This window comes from Triturus cristatus, chromosome 6 (assembly GCF_964204655.1).
Source record: "Triturus cristatus chromosome 6, aTriCri1.1, whole genome shotgun sequence".
In the NCBI taxonomy this organism is placed as follows: domain Eukaryota; kingdom Metazoa; phylum Chordata; class Amphibia; order Caudata; family Salamandridae; genus Triturus; species Triturus cristatus.
In genome coordinates this window covers 1265851608-1265874964 of record NC_140589.1, presented here as the reverse complement: position 1 = coordinate 1265874964, position 23357 = coordinate 1265851608, and the positions used below count along the sequence as shown (strand labels likewise).

At 47.3% G+C, this 23357-nt stretch overlaps 1 protein-coding gene across 3 annotated transcripts in view; it reads left to right on the top strand.

Moving 5' to 3' along the window:
* The window catches only part of LATS1 (large tumor suppressor kinase 1), a 299556-nt gene that overhangs the window by 201739 nt on the left and 74460 nt on the right, over window positions 1-23357 (top strand). For all 3 annotated transcript variants that reach the window (XM_085612217.1, XM_085612215.1, XM_085612216.1), the window contains exon 6: window positions 5219-5401. In XM_085612217.1, the coding sequence (XP_085468343.1) occupies window positions 5219-5401 (183 nt within the window). The remainder of the gene's footprint in view (window positions 1-5218; window positions 5402-23357) is intronic.

Below are 23357 nucleotides of genomic sequence, written 5' to 3'. Positions count from 1 at the left end.
CGCGAAAGTCAAAGTAATCGCGGTAAAACGCGGCGCGCGCGCCCACGCACATACACTGTAGCTCTAGGCTGGCCTGGTAGCACTTTTTGGAGCCCTCTCAATAAGTCTCGCCAGACCAGCGCATGTGCTGGGTCAGGCGAGACCTAAAAAGGATATACAGTATAAATACAATCCAGTTAAAAAGAGAATAAATAAATAAATAATGGACAGTACTAGAAATTTGCCAAAACTGTAATCTTTTTGCCCAGTGGGGTCCTCGGTTACATGTACCATTGTTCACCACCATCGATAAAATCTCATGCCTTCTGATGCCCAGGGACAACTTGCGAGATGAAGGTATCTACTGTAGTAAGAGTACTAAAAATTGGCGTTCGCGGTTTTCACAAACTTAAAAACGACTAAAACCCTGCTAAAACAGGATTACATTTAAGATAAAAATTAATATGGAACAAGTCACAAATAAAAGTAGGTCGGATTAAGTCCGTAGATTAGTTTCCAGCAGTGACTTACGCACACACCACATAGAAGTTAGAAAGCGCGACACAGCAATACAGTTGGCATTTGGGTATTATATTTCAGAAGCCTGAATACATCTTCACAGTGCCTGGACCCTAAGTTTCTGCATAATTGAATCAACCGTTTTTGCCTTGCTTTTTTATTTCCTGGACAAAAGCAAAATGCATGGAGTTCTGTCTCTGCTTCGGTACTACAGACGGACACCCTAAAGGGGAGGTCCTGGCCTATTTATTAGAAAATAGACGCAGGGGGAGGGACCCATGCGTAAATTGTACATATAGTTTCCTGGCTAGTGCTGGTTGTATTTTATCCAGACAAGGCTCTAAGTTATAATAGTCCTTTATTTTTTATAAAATTTGCAGTTAGAGAGCCTATAGTTGAGCTCTCATGCAGTTGGGCAAGTTTGTCCCCGTATAGCTCCTGACCAGTTCTTTTCTCGTTATTGCAGGACATGCTACCTCTGGATTGCTCCATAGACTCATTCTATTTATACTACGGAGTGCTTCTCTGATCTAGACAAACCACACCAATTTCCCTGTACCCGGAAGACCCAATACCTCCTTTAGCTCTGACCATTATTCAGCCCGTTCCGGGGTCACCCAAAGTAGACTCCGAAATGTTAGGGGTCTGCAGCCATTTTCCTCTGTGTTCGGCCTCACCCCCAAGTCCAAGCGCAGTCGGGTGAGTGGGGAGCTGTGGGGCAGACCAAATAGCTGCCTAATGAAGTTGTTCTAAGCTTGGTAATGTTTCTTAAAAGACAGTGCCCCCAAAGGTCAGCCTTGTACAATGCAGCACTCCTTGTTTGCATTTTATAGATCTCCATAACTGGACCAACCGGCTTGTGAAAAGAGTTCCTAAATAGCTTAGCCAGCCCTCCTGTTGTCTGCGCTAACTTGAGGCATGCTGTATCTATTTGGGGCCCCATTCAATTTTTAGGTCTCACCTGACCCAGCGCATGCACTGGTCTGGCAAGACTTGTTGAGAGGGCTCCAAAAAGTGCTACCAGGCCAACCTAGAGCTACAGTGCATGTGCGCCCGCTGTGCTTGACCGCGATTACTTTCACCTTCGCAGCCGCACGGCCGCTTGGCATGGCCAATAGGTCTCGCTTTTGGGACCTTATAAGTATTTAGTTATGCAACTGTTGCATGGCTAAACACTTATAAGGTCCCAAAGGCGAGACCTATGCCAATGCTTGTTTACGTTGGAGTGAGACCTAGATATTTGAATACTGATACCCTCTCAAGCGGGATGCCATTCATGAGAGGGTTAGAACGTGTCGAGCGGCTGGGTTGAAGATCCTATATTTTGTCTTCTGTATGTTGATCTCCCTCCCCCCGCTTTTACAGAAAACACTAAAGCTATCGAGGATCTTCTGTATGCCCATTGGTGACTTGGAAAGCAAGAGAGTTTCCTTTGCAAACATCATTGCCGGCACTTTTCTTTGCACTAGCTTTGGGGCTTCAATGTCCTTCACTTTGTTAAATAGATCAACCAATGCATAAATATATAAGCAGAACAGGGTAGGTGCAAACACGCAACCTTGTCTGACTCCTCTATTAACTGCAAGTGGTGTGGTAAGTTCCCCATACCTAATTAGGGCATAGTTGCCTTCAGGCAGCATCCTGAGCCTGTTCCACAGATAGAAGGGAACCCCAAGATCGCTTAGTACAGCCCAAAGTTTGTCCCTGGGTACCAGATCAAAAGCGTTATTTAGATCCACAAATATTAGATAGAGACTGCCTCCCTCTATGAACACTGTTTTCCAGTAAAGAAGTTAGAGCCTAAATATTTGATCAACGGTGGAGATGTTTTTTCCTAAAACCTGCTTGGAATGGGTTAAGGATTTTGTATTCATCCATCCAGATCTGGAGACGGTCCAACAGTACTCTGGCAACTCTGGGTTACATCAATTTAACTGATGGGTCTATAGTTAATAGGCAAAAGTGGTGAGCCTTTTTTTATATACTGGGAGGATTTCAGCTCTGGCACATGTTGTAGGGATCATCATTCCTTTCAATATAGCATTAAATAGAACCCACAGATAAGGTCCCCAGATTTTTGGTTTTGTCCGAAACAGGTCCCCTGGTATCTTATCCAGTTTTGGTGCTTTGCACTGGGCTATTTTGCTTATGGCACTAATTACTTCTTTCAGAGTTCTCAGGGGCCTCTCTATGGGTATTCTACAGTGGGATTATTGCTTGTGCTAATGTGGTACCCTCAGCCTCCGGCATAGTGTATAGGGCCTGAAAGCGACCCTTCCAGATGTCTGCCGCTGGATTAGGCTCTAAAGCCTGCTTTCCATCACTACAGCCTTTATTAATTATGGTCCAGAAGGCTTCTATATCACTGATATATATGGGGCCCTTTTCAGAGAGACCCATTTATCCATTTCCCGGGTTTTGTTTGCTAGGGTAATGTTGTCTCTGTATGATACCCTAATTTTTTTAATTTGAGTCCTGTCCTTGGATTTAATGGCATCTATCAGGGCCTGCTTGGTCGCCCAACATAGATCATCAAAGCAAGACCGCTTTGCCTTTTTGTCCCCCACCCCCTTTGAAGAACCTATTGGAAAGAGTATGTCAACCAGGTTAGTTGTCAATATTTTGTGGTTCTTAGCGACTCCAGCGAGGTAAAAGAACCATCTAAGGTTATGCACTTTTCTATTTCTAATGGGGTCAGGATGATGGTTTCATATAGGGAAGTCAGCCTTTTGGGAGATTGTTCGATCGCCGGCCACCGTATTTTTCTCCTATCATTAGTGAGTATTAACCCCTTCCCCGCTCATGACGGAACCGTTCCGTCATGAGCCACGGTTGCCGTGTGCTCATGACGGAACGGTTCCGTCATGACACGACCGTTGGCGGCCGCTCCGCCTACGCGGCGCTGTTTCCCCGCCTGTGCGGGGGGACAACGCAAATGGGCGGAGTCATGACGGAACCGTTCCGTCATGAGCACAGCTCAACCGTGGCTCATGACGGAGCGGCTCCGTCATGAGCACAGGCCCACCGCGCTGCCCCCCTGCCCCCCCCCAGCGCTGCAGCGGAATGTCCGCAGCAGCGAAGGGGTTAATTAATCTACCATCTGCTGATGTATTACGGTTGAAATGTTCCCCAGGGATCGACAACTCCAACATCGGAGCATTCTGATTGCTGTCATGTCGAGGCAGGACATCAATGTCAACAAGCCTGCGCCACATCCTGGTTTCTCTCAGGATGTAATCTAAAATAGAGGACTGACCTACCCTGTTGAGTTTTCTTCCCTGGAGAGTCCGATTTTGTGCGACCATTGCAGGCTCTTAAAGAGTAGTTTAGGGTTAGAGATTTGATCTGGAGAGTCAGCGGTGTCCATGTCCTAGTTGGCGGGATGTTAGGCTCAGGGATTGCCCATAGCAAATCTTCTTCACAGTGTGATGTTCCATTAGAATCAATCAGGGGCTCAATTTGGCAGTTAAAGTCGCCCCTATAACCATCAAGACCTTTTTGGTGAAGGTAGTGATAAAATGGGCCAGTTGTACGATGGTCAAAAATTCTTGACTGAGCCTTGCAGGCTTGAAATAGACCTTAACCAATGCTAATCTAATGTTTGGTGCAAAAGTAAGTAGAATGCTCTGAATATCATTGGAGAGAGACTCCAACTGCTTGGCCACACAGCCCAGGTGAGTACCTACTCATGTGCATAGGCCCCCAGATGGCCTACCCTTTCCCCTTGTAGTGGCAGCTAATCTTAATGCTGCAAACCCCTTTTGCAGTACCTTCTCCATTGCCCATGTTTCCTGAAACATACATACATCATATTGGCCCACAAAGGCCCCCCATTTAGGGTGGTTCAGTTTACTTTTGAGGCCGGTGACATTCCAGGATAATATCCTCAGCTTGGTTGGTTTATTTTATTTTGCTAGGTTGACAGCCTGCATGTCATTATTGGGGGGGCAATTCTTTCCTCAAGGCGTAAATAAAGCACTTCCCCAATAACCTTGTTTGAACACCTTCCTGTTGTACAGTGTTAACTAAGGCACTTGAAGCTTCTTATGTTCCTAATACGTCGGCCTGAGCAAGGGAATTGAGGTAACTTGTATACAAGCCCGTTAAATTATCGCTTTGGTTCAGACTCTTGACCATATGCCCATCCATTGCGCCTTCCTTGTCCCTACCTCTTGGTTTTATACAGGATGCTTCTCCGCTACTTCCACCCCTCCCCATGTGTGGTACACAGACAATGCTTCCCACCGATTGATGTATCCAACTCCATGGGAGCCCCTTGGTAGGCGATCATCTGGTCAGGGTTATATTTTAGTGTATACATTTTCCAGTGAGCACCAATTCCTATGATTGGCCTGGACTCATACAAAGAGCATAACCCCCATTAGAGCTACTCATTGTAATTTAGATTGTTCCTGTGTTCTGTTTTATTTCAATAGTTAAAACGTAAGTCCAACATACTTTTACATCACATTTTAGCAAACTGCTATATAGGAATGTTCTTAGAGATAAAATTTACTCTGGTATGGGGGAGTCCAGCATGTAAATCTACTCTGAACTAGATGTTCAGAGTGTACTTATACAGGGTTCAAAAACACAGAGGCAATAAAAGATTTAATTAGGTATTTTTGAGGTTGTGTGTGTGTGTGTGTGTGTATATATATATATATATATATATATATATATATTTTGAGTATTTAGCAGTTTCTTTCTCTTTCTCCAGGTGACCATCCTCGACAAGACAGCATGGATTTCAGTAACGAATGGGGAGACCCTTCTAGCTGTCGCTGTGGAGACCGGCTTAAGCCACTTGAGCGGAGGGCAGCGCGCCAGCATCAACGCTGCCTGGCACATTCATTGGTTGGGACACCAAACTATATTGCACCAGAAGTATTGTTACGGACAGGTAAGTGTTTTGTATAAATCAGCATTACGCCACTGTACTGTTTAATTGAGCACGTCCCACATCTTGCAGTTGAAGATGGCAGATGAAAGTAGTTGAGGTCATTCACTAATCAGAAATCTGGAAGTAGGATACTGTCTTGATACATTGTCAGTTAACATTTACCTCATACGGGGTTGCTACCTTATTGAAAACTTCAGGAGCCAGATTCATTTTCAATTAAAAATCCTAAACACAAGTAATTGTCTCCACCTTTGGGCATGCCAAGGAATAGTCAATGCAACCTCTATGCTAACCACTGTAAAATGGTGCAGTAGCATGCAGCTATAAATATTGCTGTGTATAATAAATGAATGCTTAATGGATGAGTATTACTTCCTTCAAATTCTGTATATAGTTAATGGGAGATTATCAATTATGCCCAGTTGCAATTGTTATACTGATTTGAGGTTGGGGGAGAACAGTTCAAAGTTTCATAAATAAAAAGTAAAAAGTTAATACGTTGTTGCCTCACTTGTGGCCCAAGTGGCATGCTTTCTAGCTCGTATGGCATGTATCAACCGTTAACCCAGTTGTTTTCATGAAGACAGTATCTTACAATACGTAACCACTTTTTCCTCCCCTTGTAAGTAAAAGGTTAGTTTTCCCTTCTAAGATCATCATAATTAATAGATGCTACAATATTTCTGTTGGATCCTAGGGTAGTCTTCTGAATATCCAAATATATCCTAAAAGAAAAAATTATGTTCACCTCTGTTTTGTGTGAGAGTGTTCATGTAGAGGCTGCTCAGCAGATGAGATGCTCTTTTAAGGCCACCATTAATCCAGCACCCCAGAACCACCTGCACACCCCAGTCCCTCATTTTATGTTCCACTGTTCGATTTGATATTGTGTTTTTCTAAAACCTAAACGCAATCTTTGTACCCATTTGAAAGGAAATTTTATTTCTATAAATTTGATTCTCATTCTTTCGCTTACAAATTGTGCCAACTGTGATAGGAACATTGGAGGGAAGGTGGATGTTCCAAATGTCTTTTCTACTTGTAAATTAATCATGTCATGGACAGTTGTGAACACTGCTGAGCATGATGGTATTCAAGCTTTTGATTGTAAGACAGCATAAACTGTTTCAGGCCAAAAATGGCTCCGTTTCTCCCTGAGGTCCACCTTCTTACATAGGCTTAGCTGCATTCTCCCTACTAAGAGTTACACAGGCTGCTTCTCTAAAGCTATGGCTGTAGAGGATTAAGGCATTGCTGATCAATGTTCGTTCCCTTCAGAAGCATGAAGTATTCATCCATGATCTTCTCAGGGACGAGAGGCCTGACATATTATTCATCACTGAGACCTGGATGAATGCCTCGTCTAAACCTGTGGTTGATCTGGCAATTGCAGCTTGGTATAAAATATGGAACTTAGACTGGGCCGCTGAGAGGGGTGGAGGCATAGCTCATATATTTAAAGAGGCTCAACAGTTGTCAGGGGGTCTATTTGTCTACAAGCCACTGGTACCGACAGGACCCTTTCTGAATCCACTTAAAGAATTTGTCTCACATTTCCTATTACTCTACACCCATTGTATTATTGTCTGAATTTTAATATTCACTGGAATCTTCTGTCTGACAGACACCACCATTCTATAGGACATGATGTCCCCATTAGGACTCTTTCAGTGGTTTGCGAAGGCCACTCGTGGAGGGGGACATATAATTGATCAAGTGTTATCCAATCTTGGTTTGTTCCCGCCAGACCCTACTCCCTTAGTCTGGAAATATCATTATTGAGTCCAGTTTAACTAGACTATTTCTGTTGGGGTAGCCAGGGTAATTGTGTAACTCCTCACTTGTCTTGACTTTTCCTCAAATTACCTATGATCTGCAGTCTGCTTTGGAAAACAATACTGGTTGCGTACCTCAGTGGAGAAACTTGCCCCTCTCCATAATTGGGCGTCCAGCAGGGAAAAATCTCTAAACACTGGTTATGCGAGGCCCTTAAACAAGAGAAAAAGTTATTTAAAAAGGTTGAAATGACATGGAGAAAAACCTACAGTTCAGAATGTAAAGAACTATATAAAATAGCCTTGAAAAAATATATAACCTTGATATAAACCTCACAAAAAGACAGTATTATGAAGGTCAGATAGAAAAAGCAGTGAACAACCCGAGATAAATCTTTAAGAATGTAAATGACTTTGCCATTTCAGTGGCTTACCATAGAGGTAATGCCCCATCGGCAGAGTGGTGCGAGCAACTTGCAGTTTTTTAAATAATAAAATTCAGGAAATCCAGAATAGTCTCTATGCTGTCTTGAACATAGAAGTAGATGATGGTAGTATGATTCAAGATGCTACTCTCACTTCATTTGGACTGTAATTTTAGCACAATCTCATTGGAAGACTCCAGATGTGCAATTCTAAATCTTAAATCTGGTTCTTGTGATGATCCTTACCCTTCTTCTATCCTGACTCTGGAAGTTGATGTTATCAACTCCATCCTGAATACCGTGCTCAATAAGTCCTTAGTCACTGCTATGGTGACGTTATGTTGGAAGAGGGCCAAAATTGTCCCTCATAAAAAAGCCAAGTGTGGACCCTGATGTCCTGGGCATTTATAGGCCTATTTCCCTTCTATCTGCACCTGCTAACTTAGTAGGAAAACTTGAGAACCGTCAGCTCTCCAATTACTTGGAAGACAGCAGGCTATTTCATACTAGCCAATCAGGATTCAGACCTAGGCACAGTACTTGGACTGCCTTCTTGGAGGTCTCTGAATTTATTAAAAGTACCATTGATGCAGGAGCTAGGGCAGTCCTGGTATTGCTGGACCTGTGCGCAGCATTCAAAACGGTCCCACATGCCAGGCTGCTCGCACGTTTTCAGAAGATTGGCATCCGGGAAAGTACCTGGAAATGGTTGAAATACTTTCTTGAGGATAGGAGTGCAGAAGTATGGCTACCTCTTTACTAGTTTGCAAGCAATAGGAGTCAGGGTGCAGCACTTAGCTCCACAATGTTTAAGATCTACATTTCCCTCCTGGCTAAGGTGGTGGAATCATTTCCGGCTAAGATTATGTTCAAGGCATGTGTGGCTGTAGATGCACATTCTTTACATACTCCTGCCATCTAGTGTTGGGTCTGGATGTGTGCAAGTTGTTTTTCTTCAAATAAAGAAGTCTTTTGAGTCACAAGGTAAGGTGACTCCTCCTCTTGGTAATAATGCACATGGGCATCGCCTCCATTGTTAGATTTTCTTTCCGCCATCGGGTTCGGACGTGTATTATGGTGTTCCGGTTCGAGACCTTTTTTGGGATCCTTTCAGTGCGTTATCCATCCTAACCTCGCTGGTGTTTCTAACGCATACCCTCCCTCACGTGGCGAAATTCAGAAGACTATCATTCATACCCTGGTCAGAACGTTCTGATCACGGCCTTCTGGCCTTGCCTGTTTGGCCTACCTTACTCTCATTCGACTCCATCAATGATACTCTGCTGAGGAAACCGACTTCATTTCGTTCTGCCCCTAGTGCCATTACAAATACCCGCGAACAGACCTTCACAAGGTCTGCAATCTGTGCTTATCCCTGGAGCACAGAGAAGAAAATGATGAGGACTGTTTTTCGACTGTGGGACCATTGGGCACGATGCAGAGAAATATAGAGACTTTAAATCAAACACAGACCCGATATATTCGGATTGGAAGATATTGAACCAAAAGAGGAAGATCTTGAGGCCTCTGCGGCTGAAGAAGGGGCCTTTCTGGTTGGAGATATGGACTCTGACTTGGAGATCAATTTGGAGTCGCACAATCTGCCACAAGGTCAAGCTTCTGTGAGTAATCAAACCTCTCACCTGCCCACGCTAAAAAAAACTTCAGCGTTCACAAAACAAAAGGCCTATGGGCTGCCACTGCCATCTGTCCATGATTGGCACCGAGATATAGCTTCAGCTGCCCCACCCTCCAGGTCAGCAACAGAAGCACATACAAAGCCGTCTGGTTCCGTACCAAACCAAGACTCCTCTGCTCCTACCCCTCCGGTTCCGAAAATGAAAACTGGTTCGGTTCCGAAACCTTCAGCACCGAAATCGGCTCCCACTACATTCCCAGAACCTAGATTTTTTTATGAGAGACATTGTTCACCACATATATGGTGTCTCAATCTCTTCCAATGGTGAAAGGCATGATGCACCATGCAGATGATATTTTTAAGGATACTGCACAGGCTCGCATTATCACCCCTAGGGTAGATACAAAATATATGGCTGCACGCTCTGACCGTGTTTTATTCCACGTACAAGGGTAGCAGGATTTGGCTACCATTGCAATGCCCCCACCCCTAGAATTGCGATTGTGAGTGAAACTAGAGTAATGATGCGGGATTGCCAGATTCAAATCCGCCATGGCCTCGCCCTGAAGCCAAGTCTCTGTCATAAAAAAGATATCAGGGCCCTCAGCAGAAATAAGGTCATAGATCTCAGAATGGTGTTTGACCAGTGACCTAACATTGAGGTTCCAAATCTTAAGGGTCCGGGGGGTAGAAGACACCGTGGACCGAGATGACATGAGGGAGGGCTCATGCAGAGCGCTAATGGGGCTGGGGAACCGAGATTAAAGTGGCCACAAGGGCAATGGTACGGACCACAGAGCGGATTAAGGGGGGTATGCTCACAGAGAGTTTGGGTCGGCCGCAGGCTACATAGGACCTCTCTCGTATAGGATCTGGTAGCGTGACGATACGACACCCTAGATCTAGTGCCTAGCGCCTCCTTAGCGCTGACGGGCGCAGACGGGCAGGACTCTGGCACGACTCCGGCGCAGATACGGCGCGTCCGCTGATCGCGTCCGCTGCGCGGAGCCATCACCGTCCCCTTATATACGCAGCTAGAACGCGACCCAACAGTATCCCAAGCCAATATGGCCGCCGTCTCCCACTCGTCCCACGAAGCCGGTCTCTCAGCGTCAATGCTCAGCTGAGAGTGACCCGGCAACGAGGGGAGGGAGAGGTCTCTGCAGGTACCAAGGCAAGTGTCACCCAAGAGCAGTAACAAGCCCGTGCACTCACACACAACACGAGTCTCCGTGGCAGCTAAAAATGGTAGATAAAAAGCACAGCGCTTAATAAAATATATAAATGCCTTAACTATGCAGGTATGATTACAAAAGTAGAATCCAGTCAAATAATATTTTGGATTTCTCAGTGTCTGGCATCAAATGCAAACATAATGAGCACCAATAAGCCGATGTTTCAACCACTAAAGGTTATTTAAACAGACTCTTCCTAAGTACAGAATGGTAGCAACCTGATCTTGATCATACATCAGTGGTATTTCTTAAGGACAATAAAGGCTTAGTGATATAATGACAAAGGTCCGGTCATCAAGGCGCTGAATTAAAAAAGTAGCATACAGGCTGTAATGTATATTCATCACAAGGCTTCCTGAGTGTGTTTGTCCAGTCTCAATCTGCACTTATCTACCGACTACCACCAAGACGCCTTGTTTCCAAACTGAGATTATATGTTTGCGTTTTGCCCAAACACTTTCTCTGTACAGTCCCTTTCATTTTAAAATAATCATTGTGAAGAGAAAACAGTCTTGATATATTCAAACCTAAGAATGTAAATTTTCAAGAGTAATAATAATTCACCCTTTTTGGACCATTTACGTCCAGTTCTGTAATCCATAAAAGGTTATTTCCAGGGAGGCAGCTCTAGGTGGTCATGGACAATATCCCTGGGGTGTTCTACAAGAATAAGACTAGAGGATGTAGGCTCTTGCCTGCTTTGCAAAGCACCAATGGTACTTTGATTGTGGTCCTTCAACTGAGGCATTGATCGATTATCAGTTCATTATGCTGGGCATCTGAATAAGAATGACTCCCTCAGCAGACAATGATTGGTAAATAGAAGCTCCTGTCGGAGATGCTCTGATTATTTTCTGCACATAGGGTTTCTGGAAGTTGGTCTTTTTGCTTCTCAGGACAACCGCAAATTTCTGATTGTCTGGTCAATTGACTTTAGTGAAGGAAATGAATCCTTTAAAAAATTGCACTTTCCATACCATTGGATAGACCTGTCCTGGTACTCCTGAAGGCACATCAGCGAAGAGTTCATATGATGTTGGTGATCTCGGATTGGGCTAGGTAATCATGCTGCCCAGATCTCCTGGAGCTCAGTTGCATTGATCTTAGTTTGCTTTCAGTATAGGAGTAGCAGACAGGACAGGTTCTTCATCCATATCTAACGTTAGTTAAGCTGCATGTTTAGAATAAAGTAAATCCTTTCTGGTTTTTCTTTTGCTGTAGAGGTTTTGGAAATGTATTTAGGTTCTATCAGGCCTTTGGCTAACACAGCCTATTCCAGTTGATATGTTTTTCTTAAGTGGTGGTATCAGATGTAGCATGGCCAGTTACATATGGATGATGTACATATTTTGCAGTTTGTACTGAGAAGGATGTCACTTGAGGTATGATTTAGGGATATTTCTCCGCTATCTCTGTTTGCCTATTTCTGCCTGACTTGGAGCCCTTCTTAAAGGTGCTTGTGACATTGCATTTTGTTTAAGGGTTACCGCATACGTTTTCACAAGTGCCTTTTGTAATACCGGCTTGGGATTTAATTGTGGTTCTCACTTTTTTCAGGAGAACATCTGCATTTTGGTCATTTGTAGTTTTTGACTTACAAAACTGTTTTAATTGCTGTTACTTCTGATAGAAGGAAGTATGAGTTAGTTTCAAGCATTGTCTGCCTCACCACCTCTAACTCAAAGGATAATCTACTTTTAGTCAGACTTCTTTATTACTAGGTTTATAATGGAGTAAAAGTTACAAAAGGGTATTTCTTTTTCTTTTTTTATCCATCCATCTCCTCATCTTAGAGGAGGAGATGTTGCATAGGCTCCATCCGTACACTTCTTTCTCTTTTCCAGACTAAGAGATTCAGAGTTGATGGTATCCTGTTTATTGGTTTTGAAGGTGCAAAGCATGGTAGATCTGCTTTGCCTTTTCTGAACTTTATTCGTATGTTAGGATGTGGAAATAAATGACAAAACTAATGTTTCCAATTCCTTTTAGTTCATAATTATATAGCCCCAATGACATCCGAAGCCGCACCTGGCGCTGGTGGGGTGGTAAAAGTTTTGAAAAATATTCAGAAATATTCTGGCTCCTGAGCATTTTAACATAACAAATCTAAGAACAGATGCTTACCATTAGAAAGAATGATACAGAAGTAAGTAAATTGTTCTTCGAACAGCAGGATGGTAGACATTGCAGGAAACTGGCTCAATAATCTGATATACTGTGTAAAGAGTCCAGGTGTTCCCTTACTCGTTGACAGGACTTGCTATGCAATCTCAAAACATTCTATTGGAGGGGGAAGGTTGGTCGAGCAGCCTTGGGCTTAAAACCGAGGTGGGTAAGAGATTTGCACATACAGTAATTAATAAATGACAACACAACTCAAGGAGGAGATCCCAACCAATTTATAAAAATAGCAAATATATTTATAAAAGTTTAGACAGAGAAAAATCGTTCAGGCAAGTACGTTTTAAGATATAAATTCTTTTCACTTTAAAAAGTGGACACAGTGCAGTTTCTGAGTTCTGCAATGTTTTCCGATGGAAGGAAGAACAAGTTCTGCTAACCTGTGCAGTATATCGACTTACAGGACCAATCTCCAGGAATTAAGGTGAGTGGTCGGCAAGGTCCAAGGCAGCACCATCAGTACACCTCCAGCGGCACAAGGGCAGCCGGGTGCAGGGTGCAAATCAGCATTGGTAGCCAAGTGCATATAAATGGGGATCGGTCTCTGTAACAAGAGGCTGCAGGCTCTGGCTAGGAAGCCAGTCGGGCTGAACCTGCTAGTGGACTCAGGCCTTGAGATGCTCATGGACGAGGGGACACCCTTGGTCCTCTTCTCCAAGGCCCAGTGGTGACTATGTCTTTAGTCGTCAGGTTTTTCCTTACCAGAGCAGTCGCAATAGAGGGGGCCTGCGTGCAGAGGCTGCAGGCAATGTCTAGTAATCCAGGAGACTGAAACTATGATAGACTCGAGGGCTGGGTAACTTTGTTGGCATTGTTGGCCCACTTAAACCAGGCCTGAGGCGAAGGGTGCAGTGGCTACTTCAGGTGTACGGTTTGGGCGATTCCGGAGGCCTTCTCCTTTGGAGTTGTGTAGAACAAGTCCGCTGTTCACAAGAGGTCTTGAGTCTTTTTTGAAGGCAGGCAGTCCTCCCAAGTTTCTGGAGTGAACAGCTGCAGGGTGAGTCGACTTTGGCGCAGTTAACGGCGTCTGCTGCAGACAGGCCGGCGGGGCTGGGGCCAAGGCAGGTGCTGTCCTCAGTCTTCTATGTTTTTACGGCTCTTCGATGCCCGCTCTCTGCTTAGGTCATCAGGATCTGCTTCTCTGGTGCCAGGGACATCCCTAAATACTGAATTTAGGGGAGTGTAGAGTAGTAGCCAATGAACTACTGACCCTTGGGGTCACTATGCGCCCTATATGACCACTTCCTGTGGGAGGTGGGCATAACCCTGTCCCAGAATTCCTAGGTAAGCCATCACAAAGCTGGCTACCTCTGAAAATGTGTGTCCACCTCGCAGTTTGCCTACCTTAGGGGTGGTACTAGCCTGGGGTGGCACACCTAACTGACTAGCTAATTCTCCCATCTGTCCAGGTGCCAAGTGGGCTCTGGACAGGGGGGGGCTTCCTCTCCTGTGAGTGGAGCCAGATTCGCATTCCAAAGGCAGCATCTCCTTTAAAGCTCACCAGCCCCAGGAGACTAATCAGCAGGAGGAGGTGTTACACCCTCTACCTGGACAGGCTTTTGTTCCTGACCTCCTGAGAACAAAAGGCTCTCACCCTAGGAGGTTAGAAACGTGTCTCGAGTGGCAGAATACAGTCAGCAAGCACACCAGAGGTTGTTAGGTTTTTAGAAGGCACCTCTAAGGTGCCCTATGAGTGCATGTTTTGATCAATCCAACACTGGCATCAGTATGGGTTCATCAAGATGAGATATTTGGGACCAAGGAACAAGTTACTTACCTTCGGTAACGATGTATCTGTAAGAAACATTAGTTAGTTAGATTCCTCACCTTAGAATATCCTCAGGCGTCAGGCTGGATCTGGAAAGATTTTTCGTCAGCAATACCCCTTGCGCGTCGCTAGGCGTCGTCTGCGGCTCCTCGTCCGTCGTCGGCGTCGTGCGCCGGAATGACGTCGTCGGAGTACTTAGACGCCGCCCTCGCACGCTGACGTCAGTTCTTGTATATAGCTTGCCGCGCCAGGAACGAAGAGCCATGCAAGAGACCGACACTGGTGCCAAAAAATCTAGAGCCCTGACGAACTAGTTTTGCAGCTTGAAGATCTTTCTGGATTCACTATGCTGTGCATTATTCCGCGATCTTGTGGTTGGGTCCGGATTCGTAGTCTTTTCTTTTTTTTTTTTTTTTTTTTTTTTGTAGCCCAGGTGGGCGGCGACGACAACCATTTGGTGCACCTTCCGTGACGTCGTCGTGCTTCCTGCGGAAGTCCCAACTTTGGGGCGCCATCTTCAGATTCTTTTTTCCGCCGTTGGGTCTGGATCGTCATCGAGAAGCTCCAGAGTTACAAACCGAAGAAAGAAGAAAGAAAAGCGAGTTTCGTCGACAAATACATCGGAGTTTTCACAGGAAAGGAGGTTATTTCATCAAGAGCGCGAAGAAAGGAGGTTCAGCGCCCTTTTTTCTTCGACCTTGGAGAATGCGCACTCAGAGGCCCTGAGCGCAATGGACAAGACGCCATTCAAGTTCTGCCCAAACTGCCACCACAAGTTCGCGCAGAAGGACCAGCATCCGGTCTGCAACCTCTGCCTACCGGCCGAACACCAGAGTAAGGACTGCAACGCCTGCTCAGCCTTCGCGCCGAAGACGCTCAGGGTGAGAGATCGGCAGAGAAGAGCCAACGCCAGCATGGATGGCAAGGGTAAGGCCCCGTCGCTCTACGATCTGGGCCTCTCCTCAGGCGACGAGGACAACGTCGCCGGGACAGCCCGAAAACTTCACGGTCGTAGAGACCGACAAGAAAGAGGACTGATGAGGGATCTCGAAGAGGAAGACGAGACCTATTATGAAGAGGAAGCCGAGGAAGAAGACCAACAGTCGGTCTACGGCTCGGCACCATCGACCAGCCACGAGATCGAATGGCAGGATCTCGACACCGAGAACCCGGAGGAGTCCGTGGACACGTACCCTTCGAGGCCTTCGCCACCCGACGACATCGGGGTGTACAATATGGTGGTCAGGAGCGCAGCGACAGCCTTCGGCGTCAAACTCGACGAAGAGAAGCCGAAGGCCGATTTTCTCGTCGAGACCCTGCTCCCCATCCAGACGAGGAGCCAGTTCCTCCCCATGCTTCAAAGCGTGATGAATCAGGGGAGAGAAGCCTTCAAGGAACCAGCGACCTGCCGGTCGATCACACCCAGGACTGAGAAGAAGTATAAGCACTCTTCCCTGGACCCCCCTTACATCAAAGGTAGCGTGACCGCAGACTCCATCATAGCTTCCACGGCCAGGAGAAGGGCCAACGTACCAGCAACCTCGGGCCCACCACCTGATAAAGAGAACAAGAGGATACACCTCACAGGAAGAAAGGTCGAGAGGAACGCCGCTATGCACTGGCGCATGGCGAATTCCAATGCTCTCCTCAATAGACACCAGTACCAGCACTGGGACGAGATGGGGGAGCTAGTAAAGCATCTCCCCGAAGAATACCGCCAGAGAGCCTCACACCTAGTAGATGAAGGCAAAAACATCGCCAACTCCTGCATAAAGACGGCGTTGGACGGGGCAGAGACTTCAGCAAGACTCATGGCCATAGGGGTCACTGAGAGAAGGCATGCATGGTTAAGAATCTCGGGATTCAAACCGGAGGTGCAGAACAACATCCTTAGCACCCCCTTCAACGGAGAGACACTGTTCGGAGCAACAGTTGACGAGAAGCTCACCCAGCTAAAAAGAGATAACGAAACGGCGAGGTCCATGGGGGCCCTACAGCAGAGGGGAATGAGGCGAGGCAACCCCTCAAGGAGACCCTACGGTAGGGGAGGAAACCAGCAGGGCCCGTCGCACCAGACGTTCCAGCAGGGTCAGCAGGGTGAAGGTCACGGACAGGGTCAACAGAAGCAAAACTGGCAGTACCAGCCCCGGGGCCAGTCCTTTCGCGGGAGAGGGAACGGACGTGGCCAGAGAAGGAGAGGGGCGGAGCAGCCCTCATCAAAGTGACTCTGCACGCAGGAGGACGCCTACCCTCGGCATGCCCCCAGGGGTGAGGCGCGAAACAGTAACATCGAGGGGGAGAGAAGGATCAGAAGCCTACGAGCATACAACACCAGTAGGCGGAAGGCTGAGGCTCTACCTTCACAAGTGGCAGCGTATAACCACAGACACGTGGATACTGAACATCATGCAGTACGGGTACTGCGTAGATTTGGAAAGGAAACCGCCAAACAGGAAGCCAAGGGGAAGGCAAAGATCGGGTCAAGAACTGACCCTACTCAGAGAAGAAACACAAACTTCTAGAAAAGGGAGCCATAGAGCCAGTGCCGTTCAGAGAACGCAACAAGGGGGTCTACTCAAACTACTTCGTGGTCCCGAAGGTAGACGGGAGCCTCAGACCCATCCTAGACCTGCGATACCTAAACAAGTTCGTCAGAACGCAAAGGTTCAAGATGACTTCGCTGCAGGAGGTGCTGCCCCAAATAAGACACGGAGACTTCATGGTCACCGTGGACCTCAAGGATGCCTACCTGCACATCCCAGTAAACAGAAGACACAAGGGACTTCTAAGGTTCAACATCGACCAGGAACACTACCAGTTCACAACCCTGGCATTCGGATTAAAATCAGCGCCAAGGGTTTTTACAAAATGCCTGTCGGCGGTCGCGGCCCACCTACGAAAGCAGGGGATACACTTCTACCCCTACTTAGACGACTGGCTGGTCAAGGCAAACTCGCGCGAAAAGTGCGAGAGGCACGCAAAACGCGTAACAGACACTCTCACGAACCTGGGGTTCTCGATTCACTGGGGGAAGTCATCGGAGCAGGTGAAGATTTTCCTGGGGGCAAAAATCAACTCCATGAGCAGTACAGTGGTGCCCAGCGACAGGAGGACAGATGCCCTACTGAAGGAGACGCGGCTCTACCAGAAGGGGCGAGCTCTGACAGTGAGGTCGGTGAGCAAGTTGATGGGGATGATGGCGTCGTGTATCCAGCTGGTGCCGAATGTACGATTGCACATGAGACCATTCCAGGAATGGCTACAACAGCAATGGTCACAAGCAAACGGAAGTTGGGAGGATCTAGTGGTTGTTACGCACGGAGTGCAGGAGGAGATAACTTGGTGGAACAGAGACAACATGACAGCAGGGAGAAGCCTGACACCACCAAACCCAACAATGACCATTACCACGGACGCATCGCAAAAGGGATGGGGAGCACACATGGACAACCTCAGAGTGAGGGGTCTGTGGGCTCCAGCAGATGCGGTTCGCCATATCAATTACCTTGAGTTGAAGACAATCCTACTAGCCCTGGAGGCATTCCAGAGGCACCTGTACAACCAGAGGGTGTTGGTTCAAACAGACAACACCACGGCAATGTTCCACATCAACAAACAGGCGGGGACACAGTCGTTCCCTCTCTCCTCTCTGGCTCAGGAGATTTGGAGATGGGCCATACCTCTCAGGATAGATCTACTGGCAATTCACCTACCGGGGAAGGACAATGTGGAGGCAGACTGGCTAAGCAGGCAGACCTCGGCATCTCACGAGTGGGAGCTCAATGGCCAGGAAACGGAGAAGCTTTTCCGGAGATGGGGAACTCCCACAATAGACCTATTTGCAACACGCCAAAATGCAAAATGCCAAAGCTTCGCGTCCAGGGAACCAGATCAATTACCTCGAGTTGAAGACAATCCTACTAGCCCTGAAGGCATTCCAGAGGCACCTGTACAACCAGAGGGTGTTGGTTCAAACAGACAACACCACGGCAATGTTCTACATCAACAAACGGGGGGACACAGTCGTTCCCTCTCTCCTCTCTGGCTCAGGAGATTTGGAGATGGGCCATACCTCTCAGGATAGGTCTACTGGCAATTCACCTACCGGGGAAGGACAATGTGGAGGCAGACTGGCTAAGCAGGCAGACCTCGGCATCTCACGAGTGGGAGCTCAATGGCCAGGAAACGGAGAAGCTTTTCCGGAGATGGGGAACTCCCACAATAGACCTATTTGCAACACGCCAAAATGCAAAATGCCAAAGCTTCGCGTCCAGGGAACCAGATCAGCAATCCCAGGGGAATGCCCTATGGATAAGCTGGTCGAGGACATTTGCCTACGCCTTTCCACCGATACCCCTGTTGCACAGTGCGCTCAACAAGTGCAGAACCAGCAACATGACTCTAATCCTAGTGGCTCCGCAGTGGGCGAGGCAGACATGGTTCTCACAAATTCAAGAAATGGCGCAAGGCAATCCGTACAGGTTCGAGAGGAGAAAAGACCTGCTCTCAATGCAAAACGGGGAGGTCCTGCACCCAGAGCCAGAGACCCTCAACCTGGCAGCATGGCTCCTGAAAACCTAGAGTTTGCACACCTAAGGTTGCCTCAGAGCACTATGCGAGTGCTACGGGAGGCAAGGAAACCAACAACAAGAAAATGCTACAGCGCAAAATGGAAGAGATTCACGGTGTGGTGCAAGAAAAAAGGCCTGCAAAACAAAATGACAAGAGACTCAACTGTGCTGAGGTACCTCACACACCTTCTAAAAAGTAACCTCTGCTCAAGCTCCCTAAGGGTACACCTAGCAGCGATCGTTGCCTACACCAGAGGTGAGAAGGGTGGAAGTTTCTTCACCTCGCAGGTGGTGAAGAGATTCATGGAGGGAGCCAAAAGAATGGCCCTCTGTAGGAAGGTGGATATCTGACTATGGTTACCCCCAACTTTTTGCCTAGTGTCTAGCTGGTTTTTCGACTAAGTTGGCCTGAGATCCTGCCATTCAGGGTCTCAGGCTGTCTGCTCTCTCTTTAAAATGGACTCCATGTACCCTAGGTACATAACCAATTGGTAAGGATCACCTTATTGGACCCTGTACAGTGTATCCTAGGTACCCAGGGCATAGGTGTACCCTAGGCCTCCCAGGGGCTGCAGCATGTATTATGCCACCCCTGGTCTGGCCTTCCAATCAGACACAACTGGCTGATCACTCAGCTGGGGCAAGGTTGTGTAATCACCCCTTGCTTAGATATAGTATGCCTATATCTACCCTTATATATAGACACATGTGTACCTATCAGTCACTCCTATGGCAGGCCTTAACAATCCTGGAGGCAGAGTGCTTGGTAACATGTGAGATGGTGCTCTAGCATGAGCTGAGCCTGTCTGCAGCTTTCGGAACCATGTCCTTATAGCTGTTCTATGATATAGCCTACCATATACTCTTAAAGTGCCTTATAATCTTAGACGGTTATGGTAACTATGGTTTGGCTTTATCAAAACATGTCGTGTAAGGTGTCTAACACTTTGGAATAATACCCCCATACCATTTCTGGTGATGAGGATATTATTCCTCCCTTCTAGAGGGAGAGACATGTTAAAATCCTACTTTGCTGTTTAACTCTAACCAAAGCCTCAGCATCACAAAATGGATGCTGCTGCCACAGACACAAGTCTGACCTCCTGCTGCTGGGAGTGATCCCAGCCAGGGAGGCCTGGACAATAGGTTTCCTGCTTGAGGAGGTGCTAGCACCTCCCCAGACAGCCTTTAGTGTATTGGGGCAGGGTGGGCTGAAAGGAATGAGACATGCCTGGGGCACACAAGGTGTTCCTTGCATAGTCCAGTTCAAACCGGCGCTGGGGCACTCCAGCCCCAGCTCTGGCGCGAAACTGGACAAAGGGAAGTGGGTGTAACCACCCCCTCCCAGGTCCCACCCATAAGGCGTGACCTAGCAGGTATCCCAGCCCCCCAGATTAGTATAAGAGTGGGAGTTGGGCCTCAAGACTTTAGATTATCCTGAACCTGCAAAACTGAACAGAAACTCTGGACCTTCGACATTCGACGAAAGAAGAAGACTGAAGAATCTCCCTTGTAGCCAAGGAGTGGCTACCCTGTGCAAACCGGCACCATCAAGAGACTACCCTTTGCTTTGCGACCGTTCTACGAGGAACCGACTGCAGAGCCCGACCAGAGCCTTGACTTCCAGACTTCTCCGACCCTCATCCACATCTGCAGCAGAGCTGAGATCCGTGGAGGCGACGAGCGACGTGGGACCGGCTACCTGGGAAAAGTGGCTAGTAACTTACAGCGCAGCTTCTGAGGTACCCTCGAAGTTGTGCACCGGGGATTGAGAAGCCCCAACCCCAAGCACCATCTGCACCGAAGATCAGCCCCCCACACTCCACGAGTCCTGCGTGGGGCCCTTCAGCATTTTTCTGCTTGCCGCGTCTGTCCGGTTGCTTGCCCGCTGGCTAGTGGCCTCTGTGACGACGCACCCTGAAATCTTCTGCGCTGGTTTGGCTCCTCCAGACTGGCTCCCGCTTCTCTGCAAAGAAGAAGCACCCCAGACCTTCCTGGTCTGCACCAGAAGCAAGTCCTTCGTTCTTCGTGGGTTCCGCTTGCCAAGGCTTGGTGAGTCCTAGTCCAACTTCGACGCCGCCGACAGCAAGAGCCTTCGTGGGACAGCTCGCCTCCTGGTCCTGGTCGTCCTCGACGCTTCCTGGTCCTCCTGGCTGCAGCGACAAGCTTCACCTTCACCTGCAATCTTCACGACATCGCCTGGTTCCTTCCTGGTTCCACGTGGTCACTGGCTAGTGACCTTGACTCTGTCCCTTCTGCTTGCAGGTTTCTTCTCTTCTTGATCCCAGCCTTGGGATCCACCGGACACTCTTCACTGACTGCCTGTCAGCATCTTTCTTCAGGCATCCATAGGAGTCGACGACCAAAACGACGCATCTTCACCCCTATGCACCCGCAGCCTGTGGGCTAGGTAACTTGGGTACTCCGGTGCTCATCAGGATAGTGACTATCCTAGTGTCTAGTTTTCAAGTCTCAACTTCCTAGCTACTCCGGAAGTGTCCTAAATCTACCGTTTTCTAAACTGTACTATTGCTATTGACTTTTACGCATTACGCGTGAGTGTTTCCACTCTGCACACGAATCCCGTGGGCCTCCCACTTCCTAACTAACGCTAGTGTAGTGTAGCCCCAGCGATTCCCTAGGCCTAGGCCTATTCTATTTCCGTGACAGTGGTTCTTATACCACTTACTTAGTATATGGTTTGTGTGGCCCCTAGGGCCTAACTGTATTACTTACCTGTGTGACTTACTGTATGCATTAATAAGACTGTGTTGTACTTACCTCTAATCTCATAAAGAGTGCTGAGGGTTTGCTTAGAATAAATACACTTTATTTTATATATATATCTGTTGTGGTGTCCTTTCATTTGGTATTCAAGGGATTATATATGGTATCACAGCTGGCTTCACATGCCATTCAGAGTTTAGCCTAAGACTGCTCTTGTCCATGCTACCACTAGGATAGCTGGTCTATAAGGTTGACTTTACAACCAATCACCATAAGGGTATTTGGACTGATATAAGGTGTACACTATAACTAGTGACATCATACATCAGGCCAACTTCTCACACCCCCCCAAAAAGGTTGCCGGCATGGAATTTAAACGTGGTTCTGACGGAGCTCATGAAGGCGCCGTTTGAACCCATTCACAAAGCCACTCTGCAAATGTTGACGATGAAAACTGCCTTTCTAGTGGCCATAACCTCACTACGCAGGGTGAGCGAGCTTCAAGCACTAACGCTGCAGGAACCCTACATTCAAATTCACAAAGACAGGGTAGTTCTGAGGACGGACCCACACTTCATGCCCAAGGTGGTGTCGGCGTTCCACATGAATCAGAGTATCCAGATACCAAGTTTCTTCCAAAACCCGACTACAAACGCAGAAAAGGCCCTGCACACCCTCGATGCCAGAAGAGCGGTGATGCACTACATTGAGAGAACCAAGGAACTCAGGAAGTCGAAGCAGCTGTTTGTGTCCTTTGCTACCAGCTTCATGGGTAGGCCAGTGACTAAGGGCACCATCGCTAGGTGGATTGCCCTCACTATTCAATTCTGTCACAAACAGGCTGGACAGGAGCTAGCGGAGGGGCCCCAGGCTCACTCCACAAGGAAGAAGGGGGCCACCGTTGCCTTCCTGGCAAACACGCCCATCCAAGACATTTGTCTCGCTGCAACTTGGGCATCTGTGCACACGTTCACGAAACACTACTGCGTGGACATTCAGATGAATAAGGAGGCACAGGTCGGACAGAAGGTGCTCCAACACATTTTCAACGACCAACGCTCATCTTCCACCCAGCCACCACAAAATTAGGAAAACCGGTACAAAGTCTATGCACAGCATAGTGAATCCAGAAAGATTCACGCTGCAAAACGAAAAGTTTCTTACCTGTCGGTGTAGTTTTGCAGCTTGAAGATCTTTCTGGATTCACTAGCGAACCCACCCACCTCCGCCAGGAAGATGAGGCTGGAGGAAGAGGGGGTGAAATGGAAAAGATCAAAAAAATGGAAACGTACAGAAAAATGGACAAGAAGGATTAAGCAATCGCCTAGGGTTAAAAAAAAAAAAAAAAAAAAAGAAAGGAAAAAAGAACCCGAAGATGGCGCCCCAAAGGTGGGACTTCCGCAGGAAGCACGACGACGTCACGGAAGGTGCACCAAATGGTGGTCGTCGCCGCCCACCTGGGCTACAAAAAAAAAAAAAAGAAAAGACTACGAATCCGGACCCAACCACAAGATCGCGGAATAATGCACAGCATAGTGAATCCAGAAAGATCTTCAAGCTGCAAAACTACACCGACAGGTAAGAAACTTTTCCTTACTTACCTTCGGTAACGCTTTTTCTGGTGGATACAGTATC